Source organism: Cyclopterus lumpus, chromosome 7 (assembly GCF_009769545.1).
Source record: "Cyclopterus lumpus isolate fCycLum1 chromosome 7, fCycLum1.pri, whole genome shotgun sequence".
NCBI lineage: Eukaryota > Metazoa > Chordata > Actinopteri > Perciformes > Cyclopteridae > Cyclopterus > Cyclopterus lumpus.
Genome location: NC_046972.1, coordinates 11878979 through 11898365, shown reverse-complemented (window position 1 = coordinate 11898365; position 19387 = coordinate 11878979). Strand labels below are relative to the sequence as shown.

Below are 19387 nucleotides of genomic sequence, written 5' to 3'. Positions count from 1 at the left end.
TCAACGTCTCCCTCTTCAAAACAATTAAAAACAATTTGAAACATCTTTTATATATTTTATTGACACATTTTTTTAGACACACATTAAACAGAATTATTCTGACTATATCATTACATACATTTGTTTATGTTAATTAATGAAAGGGTTCAACCTTTAATGTCATTCAGACTGTTAATGTACTGATAATCAAACGGGTTACTTACAGTCGATGACATCACAGAGTGTGTTGCTTGCCGGCCTGGAAACGCACCGCTGTCCATCATAACTCTGTATAGGAAACAAACGTGTTTTAATCTTGACAGCAGTTTACAGTGTAATGGATTTGAAAAATCATTGTTAGGGCTGGTTATCGACATGATATTCAAGTGAGTGCTTCATACCTCAATGAACTGCACTGCAATCAGCATGGGAAACATAAATCAAGTGGGAAATTGTATTTGACACATTTGTGGCTTTTATAGATTACGGTTTGTCATGTAGTAAATCAGTTGCTCTTTTAACAGCGTTACATGAGCAAATATTACGACACAAGATGTGTGGAACTGAGGTGAATGTTCAATGCCATATTGTACAGCAGTTTACATTAACACAATGTTGAGGTCTTACGAACACTAGCAGAGTTATAACTTGGGACCTTTACAAAGGATTATAGGTAACAACCCATATCTAGTAATCTGGTGACACATTGACTCGGTAGAAATTAATTTCTCCAGATGTAGGTCAATTGATTTCACAAAGTAACCTTTCAAATGTGTGACATTTGAGAATTCCTTGTTTTAAGAGGGTATAAGATGGCCAAGTTTGTTAACAGTGTGGATGAAGACAAAAGCGAATATCTAATTTTTTTTAACAAAACTAATATCTTTCCAAGCATCATATTGCTGCTCGATGTATTGATTTGTGAATACCTACTTGCATACCTCTCTGGTTCCGGTTTGACACTGTATGACGAATAGCACATATAGCCCCAATATACTGGAGCATACTGGTACCAGTGAAACGCCAGCTGTATTGGACACAGATGGATTTGGTTGTCACAAGCTACATTTTGGTGGATTTAAACGGTCGTGGACTTGACCTCCTTTAGATCTCACATTCATATTCTCCATTGTATGAACTGGAGGTTATCATTTGTGGCCTTATGCAATAGACCATTTTCTGCCAAAAGCCATTTTCTGATGTCATTACAGTTCCTTTTTAATTACGTTTGCCTAACTGATGTTAATACTTGAGGCTTGAACAAGAAATAGTATAACAAATGATTCAGGATCAATAACATTAGGAGTGGCTTACTCACAATGTTCAACATGAAAGAATGCAAGTCTTAAAAGACATTAACCATATTAGATCACAATTACCCTTCCTGTAGTTTGTCTAGTTGTCTTTTTCAGTGCCAAGATGAACGTTTAAGTAAATAATAATGATCACAATTTGGTTTTGCATCAACTGCAGTAGCTTAACTGTACAATGTCAACCTTTTACACCAATTTGGCAATGAATGTAAGCAACCACATCTGCATGACTACAGCATATCATCAAAAGAGCATACATTCAGGTATTAAAATGTTCACTATTACAATTTATAATTTGGTTTACTGGATTTTCAAGCTGCTGATGGGAGCTGCACTATGTGCAATGAGTTATTGTTGGCATTAAATGATCCAGTTATCTTGCACAATTTAATTTCTGCAATCAGTGGAAATAACCTCTGTATGGTCTCTGAAAACGAGTGTGGCTTGTTGCATTTGTTATTGTAAAGCATGTGGTGTTGACACTTTATACTTACCACTGCTGCCTAAGCCACCGATACAGAGCTGGCAGACAGCACTTGCTCTCCTTACTCACCCTCATGGCGTTTCTATACAGCAGCCGAAGAGTGATAGCAGCTCCGTCCGGGTGTCTGCTGTGCATGAGTGTGATTTGTCAGGTAGACCGAGAGGAAAGCAGGAGCTCCATGGTCCTCAAGATGGCAATGTTTCTCTAGTGAAGTAAGGGGTCCTTCTCAGCACAGAACACAGCATTTGTTTTCACATTAGTAAGACTAAAATGGATGGGAGGAGGAAATGGAAAACTTTCTTTCCTGTGGAAAGTGGCCTTAAACTTATAAAAGGGCATTGGCAAAATAAACAGGTCTCCTAGAGGCATTTGGGAGGGTTGCGGTCCGCAGTGTGGATTCCTTCCAGCAGTGTCAAAAAAGGTAAACAATTTGGCCTGTTGGTATTTCATTTCCATGCTGCAGCAGACCTCAGATGACAATGGAATACAGCTTCAGCACCTCAAGCACACTTCTTCACTTGTCTCGTCAGAGAGGGTTCAATCTGAGGAGAACACCACGATGGGGGCAAACAATATTCCTAGCTGAGGTTTGGGCCAATCTTCTTCCCTGATTAAGTCAAATCAAATCATAACCGGGCAAAGAATAATAAAGACAAATCACCCCAGTGGTTCAGCTTGGCCGCTGCAGCGAGACCGCTTGAACTGTAGACGCTATGGAAATTTCAGAGCAGTGTCACCCACAATCTGGAGTGTGTGACGGCCGGTGATGGGATTTCCTCAGCTCCTATTCAGGACCAGGAACAATGCACATGAAACCTTTAGAGTGCTGCCATTAGCTCCTGCCCTCGACTCCCAACTGCCGCGATGTCTGCATCCGCCACCGTTTCCCACTGCAAGCTGGCTGTAAACCACAGGCAGCGGAGGCTCCTCGTAGGATCCTGTTCAGGTGTTCACACGCCAACAGGAAACGTTGACGGTATGACCGAGATTCATGTGGGAGTAATTTATGATGGGCCACTTAGGAGCCCAGAACAGGCCTGTCAGCAAAACAGCGATCCTCACGCGATACAAGGGGTCTCTCTTCACTGGCGCTAAACAAACTGCAAATTGTCTCCCTCGTGTGCAGAAAACAAAATTTCAAGTGACAACTCCGTCGAAACATAATAAGGTATGGCAGCGTGTTTCTTCAATTCACTTCCATCGAAGAAACATGTTTCCCTTCAAATGAACAATTTATTGATAATCGGTCACATTAAGTGCCCAAACGCACTTGCAGGTATGTGAACAGCTTCGCATGGGCTCTATGGATTTTCCTTTCCCATGACATCAAAGTGTACATTGCTCAATTTTCCATTTAAAACAGAAGTCATCACAGGTGCAGTTGGGATACACAACCTAAAAGTTGCCTCATTAGTGAGGACTCACAAACACCTTCTCTGCAGAGGGTTTCGTCTCCTCAAGAGTCCAACGTTGAAGTGGGTGAGATGTTCAAACAACAATTTTCTGACATATTAATGTTTTCAATACATATTAAACCATAATCAGCCATTTTCTATTGCATGACAAACATACGGCAAAACAAAATGCAATAAGTAGGCCTTGGGAACATGTTGGCAGGCATGAGTTAAATAGTGTCCAATTTATACCTCTAAAATCAAATTAAAACATGAACGTTTAAAGTGTTTCTAAAACTTTTAAATTACTCAGACCTACTTACTGAACAAAGAGCGGGTTTCTGTCACTTTGTACCAACATATTACTGAATAGTATTATTATTATTATTTGAGGACCTACTGGTTTCAGAGCAATAAATGAAACAACACAAAACTCTAAGTTTTTTTTTTTATCCATTACTACTGTAGTTTTTCATAGATCACATTACACAACCATTTCTAAAAGGTAGGGATGCACAAAATAAAATATGAAGTAAAAAATATGAAAAACATGTTAGTATTTTCTTTACTATGCTATGCGTATTGTGTTACGGGCTGTTCCCTGGGCAAAAAGATCACATCCGTTAGTATTCAGCATTCTACATGGAGTTTGACATAACAATTGAGTTTTACCAGTGGACACACACTGAGTTCATTGTCTGTCTTGCAATTTGATGTTCCAATACTGAGGAACACATTATCAAAAGATACTTTCCAATCCAAAACAGAATTCACAACATAGGTGACTGAAATGTGCCAGAGACATTTAAACTGGTGAATTTAAAAATGTTGTCCAACTTTGAGCGAACACACATGCAGGCCAGTGTGAGCCCATCAAAGTTAAAACACATTGCATAAATAACTCTTGCCGTCCACCACTCCATTCACCAAACTGTTTCAGCCGTCTTGTTGACATCAGGTAGGTTGCCTAATGACGGAAGCCAAACACCTCTGGTGAATGTTGTGTGGCGTGCCGGAGAAAGGTTGTGTGACTTGTGTTGACCTTAAAAAAGTTACCGGGATTCTTTCTCTTGATTAGCTTTGTAACTGCAGTACCAAACCAGTCACTCCCCCTTTGCTGAGAACCTTACATTTAAAAATGGTGGTAGAAATATTATTGCCCTGTAATTTTTTTTTAATTCTCCTCATGTGAACGCCTATACAGGGTGTAGACACAATAACGCCTATACAATCTGAGGCAATGTTGTGGCCCAGACACAAACAAAGCCTTTTTAAGCTTGTACATTTCAGCTGCTGTTAACAGAGTCAGGGAGGTGTGGCCTCAACACTATTGTAGCTTGTGAGGCCATTGTTTGTGGTTCTATTGTAGTTGAGGTGTTATTGTGTCTACTCAGTGCAAATCTAAATTATTTAGTTATTGTAGTACAGTTGGAGAGCTCCGTTTAAAAAAAAAAAAAGTCTTCCTATATGCCGCATCTCTTCGCAAATTAAATGTATTCAACAAATGCTCCTCATATTTTACTGTATTAATATGTGTTTGACTGAATTACTGCAGGTTTATGAATGTGAGCAATTCATACAACCTTTAAAAATAATTTCAAATACACACATCCTTTTAGTTTAGTAGGAGGGCAAGTTTGTTATTTTAGTGGATTACATGGTAACATACAAACACTCAAGAACCATACTAGTGTACCCCATAATGCAGAACACACAGCATGCAATAGTTACTGACATACAGCAGTTTTTCTTTTTTCTTTTTTTTTTAACACCACTTGAACTTGTGTGTTCCGATTTTTTTTTTAAGATGCTCCACGGACCACAATCATGACCAGATAGTCCTCTTCACTTTTAGCCAGAGCTTTGGCAGAGGAATCCAGGAACTGCTGGGAGAAATCACAGGGAGGGAAAGCATGAAGAACCCCTGTGTTGTCTTTATCTCGGCTCCCTCCCACAGGTAGGCTGATGACTCCAGCTGCTTGTTTTTGGTTGAGGTAGGACACCAGGTTGCGAAGCGGCCGCTGAGTTGAGGCTGCAGGGTCAGATGAAGATGAATCCTCCGTTGTCCCAGGAACTGCCAGCAGGATGGCATAGCCACCGGGACCCGCCACCTTGATGCGCCGGGACACCTCGTCAAGCTTGGGCTGGTCCAGACGGAGTCGCTGGGTGATCTTTAGCTCGCTCACCTGCCGCCCTGATGTGCCCTCTGTGAGCAGGTCGCTGGCTACACTGTGATCGCCCTCCAGCAGATGCATGTTGGCTGGAAAGTTGCTGTTCTTGAGTAGCAGCATACCATGCCAGGCCAAACTGAGTTTTGTGCCGTCTGGTTTGGACGGCTGGCCTCCCTTGGAATTGTTCTCAGAACGTTCTCTTTTGGCCGGCCCTTTACCGCCATCACCGGCTTTACGCTTACGCTCTACAACCGAAGAAACACTGCTGCTTGGTGGTCCCTTCTCGGAGAGACTCTGGATTTTGAGCCTCCGTTCAGCCACACTTCTTTCCAGGCTACCGTGACGTTCTCGTGCAGGAGAGGGTCTCTCGGCCCGCAGAGGGCGCTCCGGGTCACTGAAGCGCCCTCCATCTCTGCTGCTACCTCCAGGACTGCCATCTGGAGAAGCACGTCTACGCCTTACTGTCCTCTCAGTGCTGTCAGGCGAGTGGTCTATATGGCGTCCGTCCTCCATTATACGGCGCTTGCGTGCAGGTTCTCGTCCCTGCAGCTCTCGTTCCAATGACCAGGGCTCTCGTGCCCGCCGTTCACGTTCCAAGTGCTCCAGAGGCTCAAAGGGTGAAGCACGTACCCGATCACGAATAGCTGGATTGGGCCACTCAGTTCCAGGAAAGAGTTCTCTTTCCCTGAAGTGAAGTGGCGGTGGAGTCCGTTCCCTGACCCTTAGAGGTTCTGGTGTGGCCCGGTGGACAAATGACTCAGCCACCATGTCAAACGGTGGTATTGGGAGAGGCTGCAGGAACTGCTGCTGGTAACGATGCTCAGTGTCCGCAAAGTCCACTCTAAGTCTTCTCTCTGGACCTCCCAGCGGAAAGCCCCTCATGTGTGTGCATGCCGCTTGTGCAGCATCCAAACTTTCATACTGAATGTAGGCCCAAGTGTCCCCCTTCCTGTAGTCAATGGTCCTTATAGTGCCAAAGCGATCAAACTCTCTTGCTAAGGCAGCGACAGGAACCCAGGGTCCAAGTCCACCCACCCACAGGCGCGTGGTGGGAGTTGCTTTCCCATAACCTATCTTTATGGGGTTGTGGCCGACTATTTTGCCAGACATACTAAGTTTAGCACGGTGAGCCATGTCAAGATTCTCAAATTTCAGAAATCCATATGTGCTGGTTTGTCCTCGTGTGGGTCTTTTAATGTCGACTTCAGTTATGACCCCAAACCGGTCAAAAGCTCTCCTCAGGTCCGCCTCTGTAACGGTTATGTCCAGATTTCCTAAAAACAACGTCCTATTGGCTCTTTGGTCATCTTCTGGAGATATAAAATCCTCTTCTCGAAAAGCTGCCCGCTCTGCAATGAAAGCGGGGCGTGCCCTGGCTTCAAACAGGGCAAACTCCCTGTCCCGCTCCAGGTCTCTGGGCAAAGGGGGCGGCGGGGGAGGGGGGAGCCGTCCCAAGGCCAGCTGCTGCAGCCGGTAGTCTCTGTATCCAAGCCCGGTGGGCGAGAGGGGTCTCTGCAAATGTCTATGGCTTTGAGCTGCACCGTACAAGTCCCTCTCCACAGGGGAGCGGCTTCTCCTCCTGTTTATGTACACTGCCTCGATTTTCAGCGGCCGGTCGTACAGCACCAGCCGGCCCCTCGCGTGCTTCGCAGCTCGCGCGTCCTCCGGCTTCCTGAAATTCACGAAGGCGATCCGCTCGTCGTTGCTACGGCTTATCTTAACGCTCACGTCGCCGAATTTTTTGAACTCGTGAAAGAGTCCGTCCTCTATGTCCTCGTCGCTCAGCTGGGTGCCGAGGTCGCTTATTTTAAGGGTTTTGTACTCACTCTCGGGGCTGGGCGGCTGCACCCGGGGCTCCGCTCGCGAAGCGGTCCTCGCGGAGGCCAGGTCCAGCGTCAGGCTCAGGCTGTGGGTCTTACCGAGGGAGCTGGCGGCAGCAGACTGACAGCTGTGGTTATTCCCGGTCCGACTGTGACCGTCAAAATCTCGCTCTCTTTTTTCGCCGAGTAAACTCCTTCTTGTCGAGCTGCCGTCGCTTTTTGCCGAGTTATTTCCATTATTACTCCCACTGGAAACGGCGAGAGCCCCCATTTTCTTGCTGGTCGGGTGGCATCCTCCCCTGTCTCGTATATCGTCCAAGGCCCGGGAGCGTTTTTTGATCGGCGACCGCTCTTTACCTTTCATTTCAGTCCACACGGAGCCGACCCTTGGGACACCGGAGCCTGTTGTTGCCGTTTCTGCAATTGAGTGCAGAAAATTGTTAAAATGAAAAACGGATTTATTCACTGAGCCTGCGGCAAAACAACAACAGTCGCCATTTTGTACAGATTAACGCGAAGGCCCGCCCCTGTGTTCTTATTGGTTAAAAAAACGGGGTGGAAAATGTATAAACGCATGTCAATCATCCACTGGGACGTTTAAATGTGAATGTATATTTGTGGCTTTTCATGTTTGTGACAAAGTATAACAGAAATAACTGGACCAATTAGCAATTGACTGTAAATTAACACAAAACACGAACACTATTTTTGGCCTCTCAATACTAAACATTATAAGCACAACAAGGTAGTATTTATTTAAAGATTTTCAATTTATTGCTGGACTACGTGAATGTGTCATTTGCCCCTGTGCTGTGTCCCTCCCCAGTCAAAGTACTTACTCATTACCATTTATGTCAAATGTATTCTCTGTAGTGTTACATAGCTTGACCACATCCACGAGGTGGCAGTATTTGAACAGTAGCTGAAAGGCTACAGTAGCACGCAAGCTTTTAAGTTACTTATCCTTAAAAATGACCTTGGATAGACACATGGTCCTTCTGTGCATTCTCATATGTATACAGTTGCCAAACTCCAGCCGTACTTGTACTGTAGGTTAATTGGATATATTTGAGGCATTTTGATCACCTGGTTACTTTTAGTTCAAAGACTTTCCTTTTTTGTATCCTTCAAATGATGCACTGTTAAATTAAGTTCAATGTCTTGAAGCAGCTACATACTTCATGACAGTGTTGAACTCGACTCTCTCCATGTTTAATGTGGTACAGAGATGGCCGCAGTGTGCAACCACATTGTTTAGCTTAGTGGCAAATGTTAATGCTGTCCGACTACTTCAAATGCAAGGATCTGTTGTGTCACAATAGCTGCACTTCAAGGCCAAGATCAATCTTGTTCAGATCAAAGTTTAGAGCAGTGGCCAGCAGGCAGCTGTACAGATTTTAATGAGCATTAAATCAGAATTATTATTTTTTTGTCCATTAATGAGCCGGAGGGTATAGTAATTTTCAAACTCAAATGACAGTCTTCACCCGATGACCCTTACACACAAAGTGATGCTTAGTTAATAACTGCCCCAGCATCGTGCATTCTTAACTCAACATTTCTCATTCCTGACAGATCGTATGAGGCCTTTCGAGCCTGACATATTGAGCCAATACAGATCAAAGCGCATGCCATACCACTGTAACTTAATCAAAACGTATGGTTGCCTATTGTAAGAAGAGGTCATTAGTTGTGGTCCTGTTTTTAAGTGGACTAAACCATACAGTATTTATAATAGTTATCTTTTCTTTTACAACTGTCCTGACAGTGTTCAATAGTTAACATATTAGATTAACTAAACCACTAAGTTTCCTCTTTTGTTTTGGCAGATTTGATTAACCTGCTCCCTTCCGAAAAAATAAATACTAAAAATGAGCGCCGATTCACCATCTGCTATTTCTTCAGCTTTCCTAAAGATGGCCATCTCCTCAATCCCTTATCCCTCCTGACAGGTCTCCTTATCTTCTCCACTTAATCTGGGATTTAATCAGGAGACTATGTAACTGCAGTAAGGGCTGCCGTCTCCCAGGGCCTGGCTGGAATTTGAAGCTGTGGGTGTGGAAAGTGTTTCTGATGGGTTTGTGCATTCTTCTATTGGAACCACATGTTAGTGGCTCACACAAAACCCCGGCACAGACTCAGGGAATGGCAGCTGATCCGCCCCAGCATGGCTGTCATGTGAAGCAAGCAAAGGGGAAGCAGACCCAGTATATTCTCCCGTAAACCATGTTTATTTCTGGGGAGTAAGTGGAGCTTGGAACGGCTTTGTCCACAGGAGGAACTATCTTTTTTCTCAATTCAACTTGCATTCTCAAACTCTGACAGATGTAAATCTTTGCACATCTGACATTAATATGTTGATATTTAGTAATTTACACCAGATGGGATAGTACCCTCGATGGACTGGCGGCCTGTCCAGGGTGTCCCCTGCCTTCGCCCTATGTCAGCTGGGATAGGCTCCAGCGCCCCCGCGACCCTAATGAGGATAAGCGGTATTGAAAATGGATGGATGGAGGGATAGTACCGTGCAATTTAGTGTTTCCTTGTCAATAAAGTGCATTGTTTGGAGAAAAGCCCAACAAGGAGATTTCCTGAAAACAACTATTAAGAATGCATTCGGAATACATGCGAGACTAACCATGCTACATATTTATATTGATCATATTTGTCTTTTAAAAGACAACATATGGATACATAAGTATTCATAAATAAAAGCAGGAAGCAGAGGAACTGGCTTCAGTGGTTGATATTACCAAACAAAACACACTCTGGGCCATGGTAACCCCAATTTCTTCTATTAAACTGTAAGTCATTACTCAGTTGGTCGGGTTTACCACTGATGCCAGATGTGAATGAGAAATGGCTCAATGTGAAGGAGGCTTACTTTATCATCAAGACTGGAGTGTGGTCGCTCAGTTAACGTTGCATTAATGAACCTGCCACTTGCTCCTGATGCACGAGGTGCCACCTGAAGGCCTCTTGAAGTGAGGCCAAGTATGCTGCACATGTACTGGGCTTCCCGAATAAGAAGAAAGCTCACTTCCCGCACAGCAGAAATCTTTGTGTTTATGGCAACCACAGCCTTTGAAGCATTGTTTACCTCACAACAACATTCCCAGTTAAATATGTGACGGACTTCTTGTTTGTTTTTTCACGTCGAGCATAAAATAATTCTGGCTGACATTGTTTTTTTGTATCTTTTCCCCAAAATAGTTCCCTACTGAAAAAAAACCAGTATTTAGATGGAGGCCTTTATTACTGGTCACACTATAAAGCACAACAGACACACACAAACAATGATTAAAATGATAATTACAATTTTTACATGCTTAAATAATGTTGTGCCTTTGGTCTCAGCAATGTGATATAAAACTACAACTGCAAACAACAAAGTTCCTATGAATACACTGGGTTTTCGTGCTGGAGGCTCAGGTTGCCCTCAATGTTCATGAAATTCATATTCCAAGATCTTCTGAATTGTGAAAAGTCTCCAAGTTTACATAAATGTTAAGAGGGTTTGAGGTGGGTGTGTACATCGGGGATTGTTTATCTTTCAGGAATGTAATATGCTTTGGCTCAGTCAGTGCATAATGGGGTTCTGGCACTGTTGTGGTCATGTAGGCCAGGAGAGGATGCTGCCTGGCTCTTTGGCTTTCATACGCAGCGCCACAAGGCCCGTCGGCTTGTAGTCAGTCTCGGGTCCCTCCATGGAAGGGGGCCCGAGGGCTCCTGGAAAGCTGTGGAGTGAATAGAGGCCGTTGATGCCTGGATGGTGTGGCGGGTGGTGGTGATGGGGATGGCTGGGGGATGCAGGCATTCCCATGAAGCCCTGCAGATTGCTGTGGGGGTGAGCGTATGGACTCATGCAGGACGAGGGGATGGAGTCCGCTCCAAGGACACAGCCAGCACCTGAACCACCGCCTCCTCCTGAAGCTGCCCCGGGCCACAGGTTGCCCTGCATCTGACGGGGAGAGATTTAGGATAGGACACATTATGAATTTACTGGAATGAACATGGAAGCAGTTCATACTTTGCCATGAACTCCAAATCAAGAGACAATATCTGCGCCGGTCGGATTGAGCTTGAAAAACTAAACAATCATTTCGACAGTTTCCAGTAAAACATGTACGTCATGTGAGATCTGCGGTGGCCTACCTGGTATGTATCATGCCGAGGGAGAAGAGAGATATCATATGTAGCTGCAAAGTGGTTGCGGACTTCCTGGATCTTTCCATAGCGTTCCCGTTTCCTCCACTTGGCTCTACGATTCTGGAACCAAACCTTTCAGATACAAACATATTGTGTGGGACAGGAACATTTCAGGATACACCAGGTCTTGTTCAGCTCTTCTGCTGATAGTGATAACACAAAAAGGTGTAATACATGTTGCCTGAACACACACCTGAACCCGAGCCTCAGTGAGCTCGGTCCTCAGGGCCAGCTGCTCCCGGGCGTACACGTCAGGGTAGTGCGTCTTCTGGAACACTTTCTCCAGCTCCTCCAGCTGAAAGGTGCTGAAGGTGGTACGATTGCGCCGTTTTTTGTTCTTGCCCGATAAGTCGATGGAGTCGGCGATAGAGTCCCCCTGCAAACCGGCACCTGGCTCCTTCAGCTTGCCACAACAGTCTGTGCCAATGCCAGGGTAGCCCATGGGCTTTGGACCTCCTTTCTCTCTGACTGAGACACATAGAGGATTTTAGATTGCTGTTAGTTTTTCTTTACAGTACCACGTATGTTTTAGGGTGCTGATTTCAGTTCGGATTTTGCAGTCATGAACTTCTGATTAAGATTCTAGCAATAAATGAAATGTGATCCTTCGTTTGTGAAATCAGTTTCCCTTTGTCTGGAAGGTTGTCGATGCCGATCTTGGCCAGGAAACATTTTAAAGACAATGATTGTGGTTTGATGAAGGTTAAATACAATTTAAACATATATTGTTTATGGTTTTGTGAGGTTGAAGAAAAACTGTTTGGGATCGTGAGAAACATCAGGAACAAACCAGTGGGCTTCTACAGGGTAACACCAATTAATATTTATACCTATAGCTTATACTTACCGTCACTAATGAGGATGAAATTAAACAAGAGATCACATCAAACACTCTGTCTGAAAATCCATTAATCTCTTGCTTGTTTTTTATGCTTCTCAATTCCCAAACTCAAACAATCATAAGAGGCTGAACTGTGACGCTGAGAAAACACACAACACTAATTTAGCCAAACTGTGATTTAATTTAATTAGCTCAGACAACCATAGTGAACTCTCAGGGAGTTGGTTTGATTTAAACCCACAAGGCAGTAAGTAAAAAAACAGCAATTGATTTGTCACATTTGGATAATAAATAAATTCACATCATAAAATAAATGTTTAGGTTCACTTTCCAAACAAACATACCGATTCATTATATGGGTAACTTATTGCAATGTTCATGTCAAAATATTAACATTAAGAGTAAGAAAACTAGGATAAAGCACAGGATTGTATGACAAATATATAGATCTGATAAAGCATTTGATTGACTCTTCGGCCCTTAACGTTCAGCATTGAGGGGAAATCTGAAAGCATTATTCCCCTTCCTGTTAACAGACCTTAAGGGCCGTTCCCTCCTGCAGAGTTTTGATGTTGTTGTCCATGTTCATTACGTTTAACCCTGAGCGCCAAAATAAAATCACTCTGCATCTCACTGCAGGCTTTCACTCATGGGGCAGCAGAGCCATTACTTTGCTTCTCTCCTAATTCAACATGGGGCCCAACAGAGAGCACTTTTCATTGCAGCATTCATTTCCTTGTGTCCATTAGATCTGCACCTCACGCCGCCCCTTCAAGCTCAACTGTTCTCCGTTAAGATATCAAACTAGGGCCGGCAGACATTTACCCTACACCACATCCGCTCTGCCTCCAGAGTAACAGGAGATCTGTGAAATTCAGGAAAAGGCAAATAGAGGATAAATTTAAAATGTATAAGTAGGAATATCATGCTGTGAGTTTGGGGATCAATTATAATACACTGAAATGGTCGTGGTAGAAATGTAAGCTACTTCTTTTCCAGGTCTCTTGCTCTACTTTAAGGTTTTTAATTTGCGCAAAACGATACTTCAGTCTTTTAAAACAGGTTTTGTCTGGTTTCTTTAATGTCAATATTATATTTACTGATTTTAAATTCATCTGCTCTCGTTATTATCGCAGATGAATAATACAAATGAAGAAAATAAAGCTATCTCAGCCTCTAACAAAGAATTAACAGTTCACAAAAGGTTTTAAATAGTGAGGGAGTATTAATAAATATATGTCTTTAAGTGTGCAGCATATTTTTATATAAATAATTTTGAATAAGGTAAGAAATAAATTGTGCTCGTAGATACATTTTGTCTGGGATATATTGTGGCAGATATAGTATCAAACTTCTTAATAACGATATTCAAGCACTAAATATTTTAGACTATTAGATATTTTAGCTGACTCCCTATTATTTCTACATAATAATGTGAAACCTTTTGGTCCTTTTTTGGAAAAATCAACTCACCCATTAATCAAACAACAACATTGCAAAGGGCATTAAAACGTCAAAGTGCAAAGAAGGGTTTTAAATGTGTTGGCCGGCCCCACCATCAACAAACGTTCATCCCACTGTAGACAAAACAGGAAGACGTGTCTGCCTTTGAAGCTGAACGAACCCAAACACACAAATGAAGAGTGGGTACACACACACACACACACTCACACACACACAGTATCTATTCTGCACATGCATGCAACCCTATTAACTTGTAATGTATAAAATTAATTAATTAAGGGGGGATGGGGGGGGGGGGGGGGGGGGCGACAGAGAAAGGGGGAAACCATACAGGCCTTTTTTAATTTAAATCCAATTTCAAAGCAAAGTAATAAAAGTCCACTTTCAAACAGGACAGCTGATATCGTTATCATAACTACTTGTGAAATATTTGTCTTTGGCAGTAACATGAATCAATCTGTTGTATATTATTTTGGACAAAGATATCACAAAGACCTTATCAGCTCTCATATCCTCTGTTGCTTTGCAGAATCATCAACGGCAATAAATAAAGTGAAAGACCACATCATTTCTTCAGGCTTCGGTTCAACATATACAGGCATTACTTTTCTTCCCAATATGGACATTTTGGCTATTATGCCTGACAGTTTTTTAGCACAAATTCAAGGTCAAATCGGATGTGTTTTACAAAACGTGCTCATGAAGAGAATAAAAAGCCATTTTCAAAAAGAGTGCAAGGACTCAAATATATAACTATTAGGCTGAATGTTGGCCTAAAACCTGATAACTGACTGGTCGCTATGACACACCCAACTTGCTGTCAGGCTGACCTTTAACCTCGTTCACTTTACATCAAGGTCTGTCAAGTGAAATACAACTTGTTGACATTTTTATCACAACCATGTTTTTATTTGCATAGCCAATGAAAATTAATCAACACTTTTGTATAATTATTAGTTAAATTCGCACACTCACCAAACCTGAAAACTGAAAATAAATAACTGCCTTACTGAAAAACTGATCCACCGGATTTATATTATTTAATTTATTTCTACATTTAACAGTGATAACGAGTATTGCCGTGTTCGATACCTCCATTCATTCTTCCTTTTTTACCTCCGCCTATTATTTACAATAATTATCGTTTTCAATGTCAAAATGGGGGGGGGGGGGGGGGTTGCTCTTGCAAGTATTTTCTTCCGCATATCCGAAATGTTGGCAAACATACTTTCATTTTTTTTTTAAGAATATCACTTATTAAAATCCATTGTATTGTCAAGCAATTCAATTCATTCAAAGATATTTTAGAAAAAACTGCAGAAACAAGTCAATATCGTGCTGTTGCTCCTTTTACTTATAGTCAGTTAGTTTAGTTTTGTAACACATCAATTCTCTCTTGCTCACCTTCCGAGCTGTTCTCATAAAACGCCGGCTTGCCGTTAACCGCTGTCCCCTTTGGATCCTGGTTTATACTCTCCAAGAACTTGCTGTGTTTGGACGGGGAGGCGGGCGGGTTGGCGGAGGCAGCGCCGTGCGTAAAGTCCGCCGCAGCATCCCCAAACCTCCCCATGGCGGAGGCGTACAGGTCCCCGCGCAGGCTGAGGCGATGGGGAAGAGGAGGCGGAAGATGCGAGGCTTTCTGCTGCTCATCGCAGGGGAGAAAGGAGCCGGAGCCGCTGTGCTCCAGTCTCGGTGAGTTACCCGGCGTCCTCCTGCTGGTCTGCGAAGAGAAAGGCAAACAACTCTCTGTCTCCATCGTACGTGTCCAGCAGGCAGTATAGACAACAGCGACTGGGCGCTGATAGTGTGGGCGCCTGAGTGGGAACGTTTGTTTCTCTACTGGGTCCATGTCAAGTGGGTGGGATTTAACAGATCAGAAACAAAGACCCTTGAAACCGGGGCTGGAGTGTGTGTCAGAGAGAGAGAGAGAGAGGAGAGGGGGGGGGGGGGGGGGGGGGTCTGTGTGTGTGGTGTCTATTGCAGCATCCAGCAGTCTGATATAATCCGCCAAAAATTCAATCACGTGTGGTTTCTGTCCCTCCAATTAACCATTTGATTCCTATTTCATATATTGTTATGGGCCTCGTCACCAAGTCTAGCAGGACAGGAGAAACAGACCCGGTTTCACAACACAACACAACAGTTTAAGCAACTGTACTTTTCCATGAAGGTTTTTCTGTTTTTTATTATATTTTTCACGTCAATTTCGTTTTTCTTTAGTTTATTTGTATTTCAGTTTTTACAGTCGGGCATAACAAGTGGGCCTAATGTTTTATTTTCATTATTCTTCATTATAAGTCAGACCGACTTTTAAAATGACTAAATTATTCTACTGAATTCAGTGATCAAATATCTATATATACATCTTTCCCTATTGGGTTTCGATTTATTATTTTACTTCCAATAAACATGTTCTTCAGCCACTATTTCAGCAAAGGGAGGACATCGATCGAAGCTGACATAGATAGCAAATACCACTTTATTTTCTTTTCTTTTCTGCCTATTAAAAAAGGCTCATGTCAATGGCAATTACAAAACTAAAATGTGTAATCAGTTAAAAAAATACCGCCACGGTCAAACTAATTTGCATAGCAGCCTATTTGACACAAATTCATACGCATCACGATCATTAAACATGATAATTATGAAGAAAATACACAAATGTATTGAGATCATTTATTTAACTATTAAGCGCCATATATTTGAATAGTCTTTGTTTTTGAACAGATTCAGCTAAAGTCAAACACTTTCGTTGAAATTCGTCGCCATTCATCACGCAATGTAACGGCATGTTCAGCAGCTTTAACCGTATATGAATCCCATGGAGAAATGGAGCTAACTCGAGACATTTTGGATTTCGGAGGCTGTCTAAATAATATTAGCCAAATTTAAAAAGACTTTACCTTTAGCGTCAACTATTAATAAAAACAAAATGATTATTCGATCAACAATATTGAGGATAATGCAACAAAGAAACAATGTAAGGCCGAAATAAAGGTTGTCATTATCAAACAGATTTACTTTACCGATGTATCTGCTGACTTTATTCACTCCGCCGTTTCCTTGTCATTCAGCTCTAAAGTATATGGTACTGATTTCCTGTGGTTTCACTGAATAATACTGTAACTCTTTTGGAAATTATGGAAACAGCAAAACAATAGTTATGGAGGTCATAGCGTTCCCCTGCTTGCATGGAAATGTAGTTGTAATTAATGCAATACGATTCTTAAATATGTGTGGGATTTCTACTTGAAAACACTTGACAGCTGTTTTGATACGAGTCAATAAAAATAAAAAAACATCTCAAGTCAAAGTAGAAAAATGATATAGAACACAAATGTGTTATTTATTTTACCCATGCAGCTCGAAACTGAGTTGGACTCCGCAGTAAGATAAAAGGCTTTTGATACTGGCATGTTATCTCCGATCTAGACCTCTCTAAACACAGTGCACTTACCAGTTCAGACACGGAACCGCTGCTTTTGGGGACATCTCGCCATCTCATCGGATACCTGAGGCTGCACGCTGCTCAGCTGATGGACAAGTGTGTAAACATGGGCTCCATTTGGGCTGAAAAGCCTCATAAGGCTCATTTGATTCCATTTTGAGCTCTGAAATATCAAAGTGTCCACAGTACACGTTACAGATCCAAGTGTAGGGGAAAGAAAGCTGTGCAACAAGAAATCTGCAGTTAAGATGTGATTGATGGCTCTAAGTGTACAAAGTCTACATCAGAATTTCAATGACAAATAAAGAAAAGCTGAGTAACCTTGCAACTATTTTTGTCCCAAAAAAAACGGCAATACTAAATCAACGGGAAAATGTACAATTCCAATGATACTCTTATTCACAGCTAATGTGACAATAATTGTCACAAACTATTCTTCTCTCTATTCCAAAAGACTAACAAAAATGTAGTCATGACAAAAATGAAAATTCCAGTCTTCATCTGGACCCAAATTGCAAGATGTGAAGCTTGCACGGAAAGGAAGAACTCCTTCAAGCTTAAAATGATTAGTGACCTTGGATATAAGGCCTAATGACATTTATGTGTGACATGACTTAGATTAACATGTTTAAGTCAGTAGAGCGTGGAGGCTAAAAAAGGCTGCGCTGTCATGTTAATCACAACCACAGTGCCACCTTTCACCCTCCCACACTCTGAGGGTATTCATCCCCGTAAACCTCAGCCTACATGTACTTGCCAGCATTTATCAAACTGTCTGGCTGACCACCATTAAAACATCATAATTCTGTTAGAGGGGAGTATACGTTTTTAAGATGTATACACAGGGGGGACACGGATATGTTTCTGAAATCTCGTGACAAGCATGTCCTCTGTAGCCCGAAGCAGCAAAGCATGAACCCAGCTGAATAAATGCATTCCAGAAATGTGGGCAAGAGGAAGAACGTCTTCGCTATGATCTCAGAGCAGCCGCAGGTATAATACTGTTTATATGAATACTGCATCAAGAGAGCATAACATGTAGAGGATTAAGGATATGCTATTTGCTGAGGAATCAAAGACTCCCAGGAGTCTGGACATCTGTGTGTTCTGGTTTGTTTAATAATACGAGGAGTGGTGGTCCATTCATTCATGCTAAAAAGTCTGACTTTCAGAGAGTAGTGTCCTGTATAAAATATGCACACTATCTCAGACACAGATTTGTATGCATTTTTACTTTACCCACTCACAGGGAAAGATGTGGTGGTTGAAAGCCGGGAAATGGCAGAAAATAGCATCACTGTGCTGTCCATACCATAACCAGTTTCCCTTACTTCTCCCCATGGTCCTAAACCCTTGTCCTCCAAGCCTGTCCTGGGCATGACCCTGCACAGGAAATCAGCTCAGCCTGCTGGGAGTTCCAGGTCTCCCCCAGCTGCCTCCCGGCTCTGGGCACAGACAGCGTGGATAAAGGTGACCCTGCACTCTCACCGGGCGCCCGGCGGCCCTCGGGCTATCGAGCCACTTCCCTCCCTCCACAACATCCTCTGGGCCTGCCTGTCAGCCTGCACGGCTTTGTCACACCCTGTTACACCTTACATCCTCTCTCATACACACACACACAAGTCAATGCTACACTGGCTTATGTGACACAGACACAACTAACTGAATTGACCGGGCACTAATCTTTTTACATGAAATCCTACTCTTTAAAAGTTTAAATGATAACTTGGTCACGTTCTAACTGTGAATAATATATGTCATGTGTGGAGAGAGTAAACAAAGACCTGTATTTTAAATGACAATCTGTGTGATCCTCCAACAGCACGTATGGAGAAGTTATTATGATCGACCTACCAGAGGAACAGCAACATTGACAGCGAGCAAGTATGAAGTACAACTCTGTACTTCATACAAGCTGGCTGTCTTTGTCTGGCCATCTCTGCCTGGGGCCTTTCCTCTCACGTACAGGGTGGTGATACAACCTGAGGTTTGCATTAGAATAGGAGAAGGATAGCTAATTGAATTACCCGCCATGAATGCACAGAGATGATCCCATATGCAGAGCCAGGGCTCCTCTCAGAGGCCTCCCTCACAATCTCCAGTCTATGTCCAGAAGCTGAAGAGCCAGCTGAGGATGTGATTGACAGCTGCCGACCCTTGGGTCAGCCGGCTGGAGAGGTGCATTCTGGGAAGCATAATCTGGTCTGCTGTAGCGATGGGGGTTGAGGTTTCGAAAGGGAAATGGGAAGTGGGGTTGCCGTCCT

The 19387-nt window shown here is 42.8% G+C and overlaps 2 protein-coding genes across 2 annotated transcripts; both read right to left on the bottom strand.

Moving 5' to 3' along the window:
* Window positions 1-2995: 2995 nt before the first annotated feature.
* rbm15 (RNA binding motif protein 15) lies at window positions 2996-7690 on the bottom strand. The gene has a single exon (XM_034537168.1). It carries the CDS (start codon window positions 7523-7525, stop codon window positions 4973-4975), a length of 2553 nt encoding a protein of 850 aa, XP_034393059.1. The 5' UTR covers window positions 7526-7690; the 3' UTR covers window positions 2996-4972.
* Window positions 7691-10774: 3084 nt separating this feature from the next.
* Window positions 10775-15431, bottom strand: alx3 (ALX homeobox 3). The gene is made up of 4 exons (XM_034537755.1): window positions 15080-15431; window positions 11564-11838; window positions 11317-11442; window positions 10775-11122 (listed from the first exon to the last, which is right to left on the bottom strand). Exons 1-4 carry the CDS (start codon window positions 15429-15431, stop codon window positions 10775-10777), a joined length of 1101 nt encoding a protein of 366 aa, XP_034393646.1.
* Between the last annotated feature and the right edge of the window lie 3956 nt (window positions 15432-19387).

Excerpts from the sequence above, each read along its gene's own strand:
- rbm15 (XM_034537168.1), bottom strand. The coding sequence starts at position 7,525 with ATGAAAGGTAAAGAGCGGTCGCCGATCAAAAAACGCTCCCGGGCCTTG.
- alx3 (XM_034537755.1), bottom strand. The coding sequence starts at position 15,431 with ATGGAGACAGAGAGTTGTTTGCCTTTCTCTTCGCAGACCAGCAGGAGG. Across the intron at positions 11,443-11,563 it reads TCACTGAGGCTCGGGTTCAG|GTTTGGTTCCAGAATCGTAG; the intron begins GTGTGTGTTCAG and ends TGTATCTGAAAG. Across the intron at positions 11,123-11,316 it reads CTCGGCATGATACATACCAG|ATGCAGGGCAACCTGTGGCC; the intron begins GTAGGCCACCGC and ends TCTCCCCGTCAG.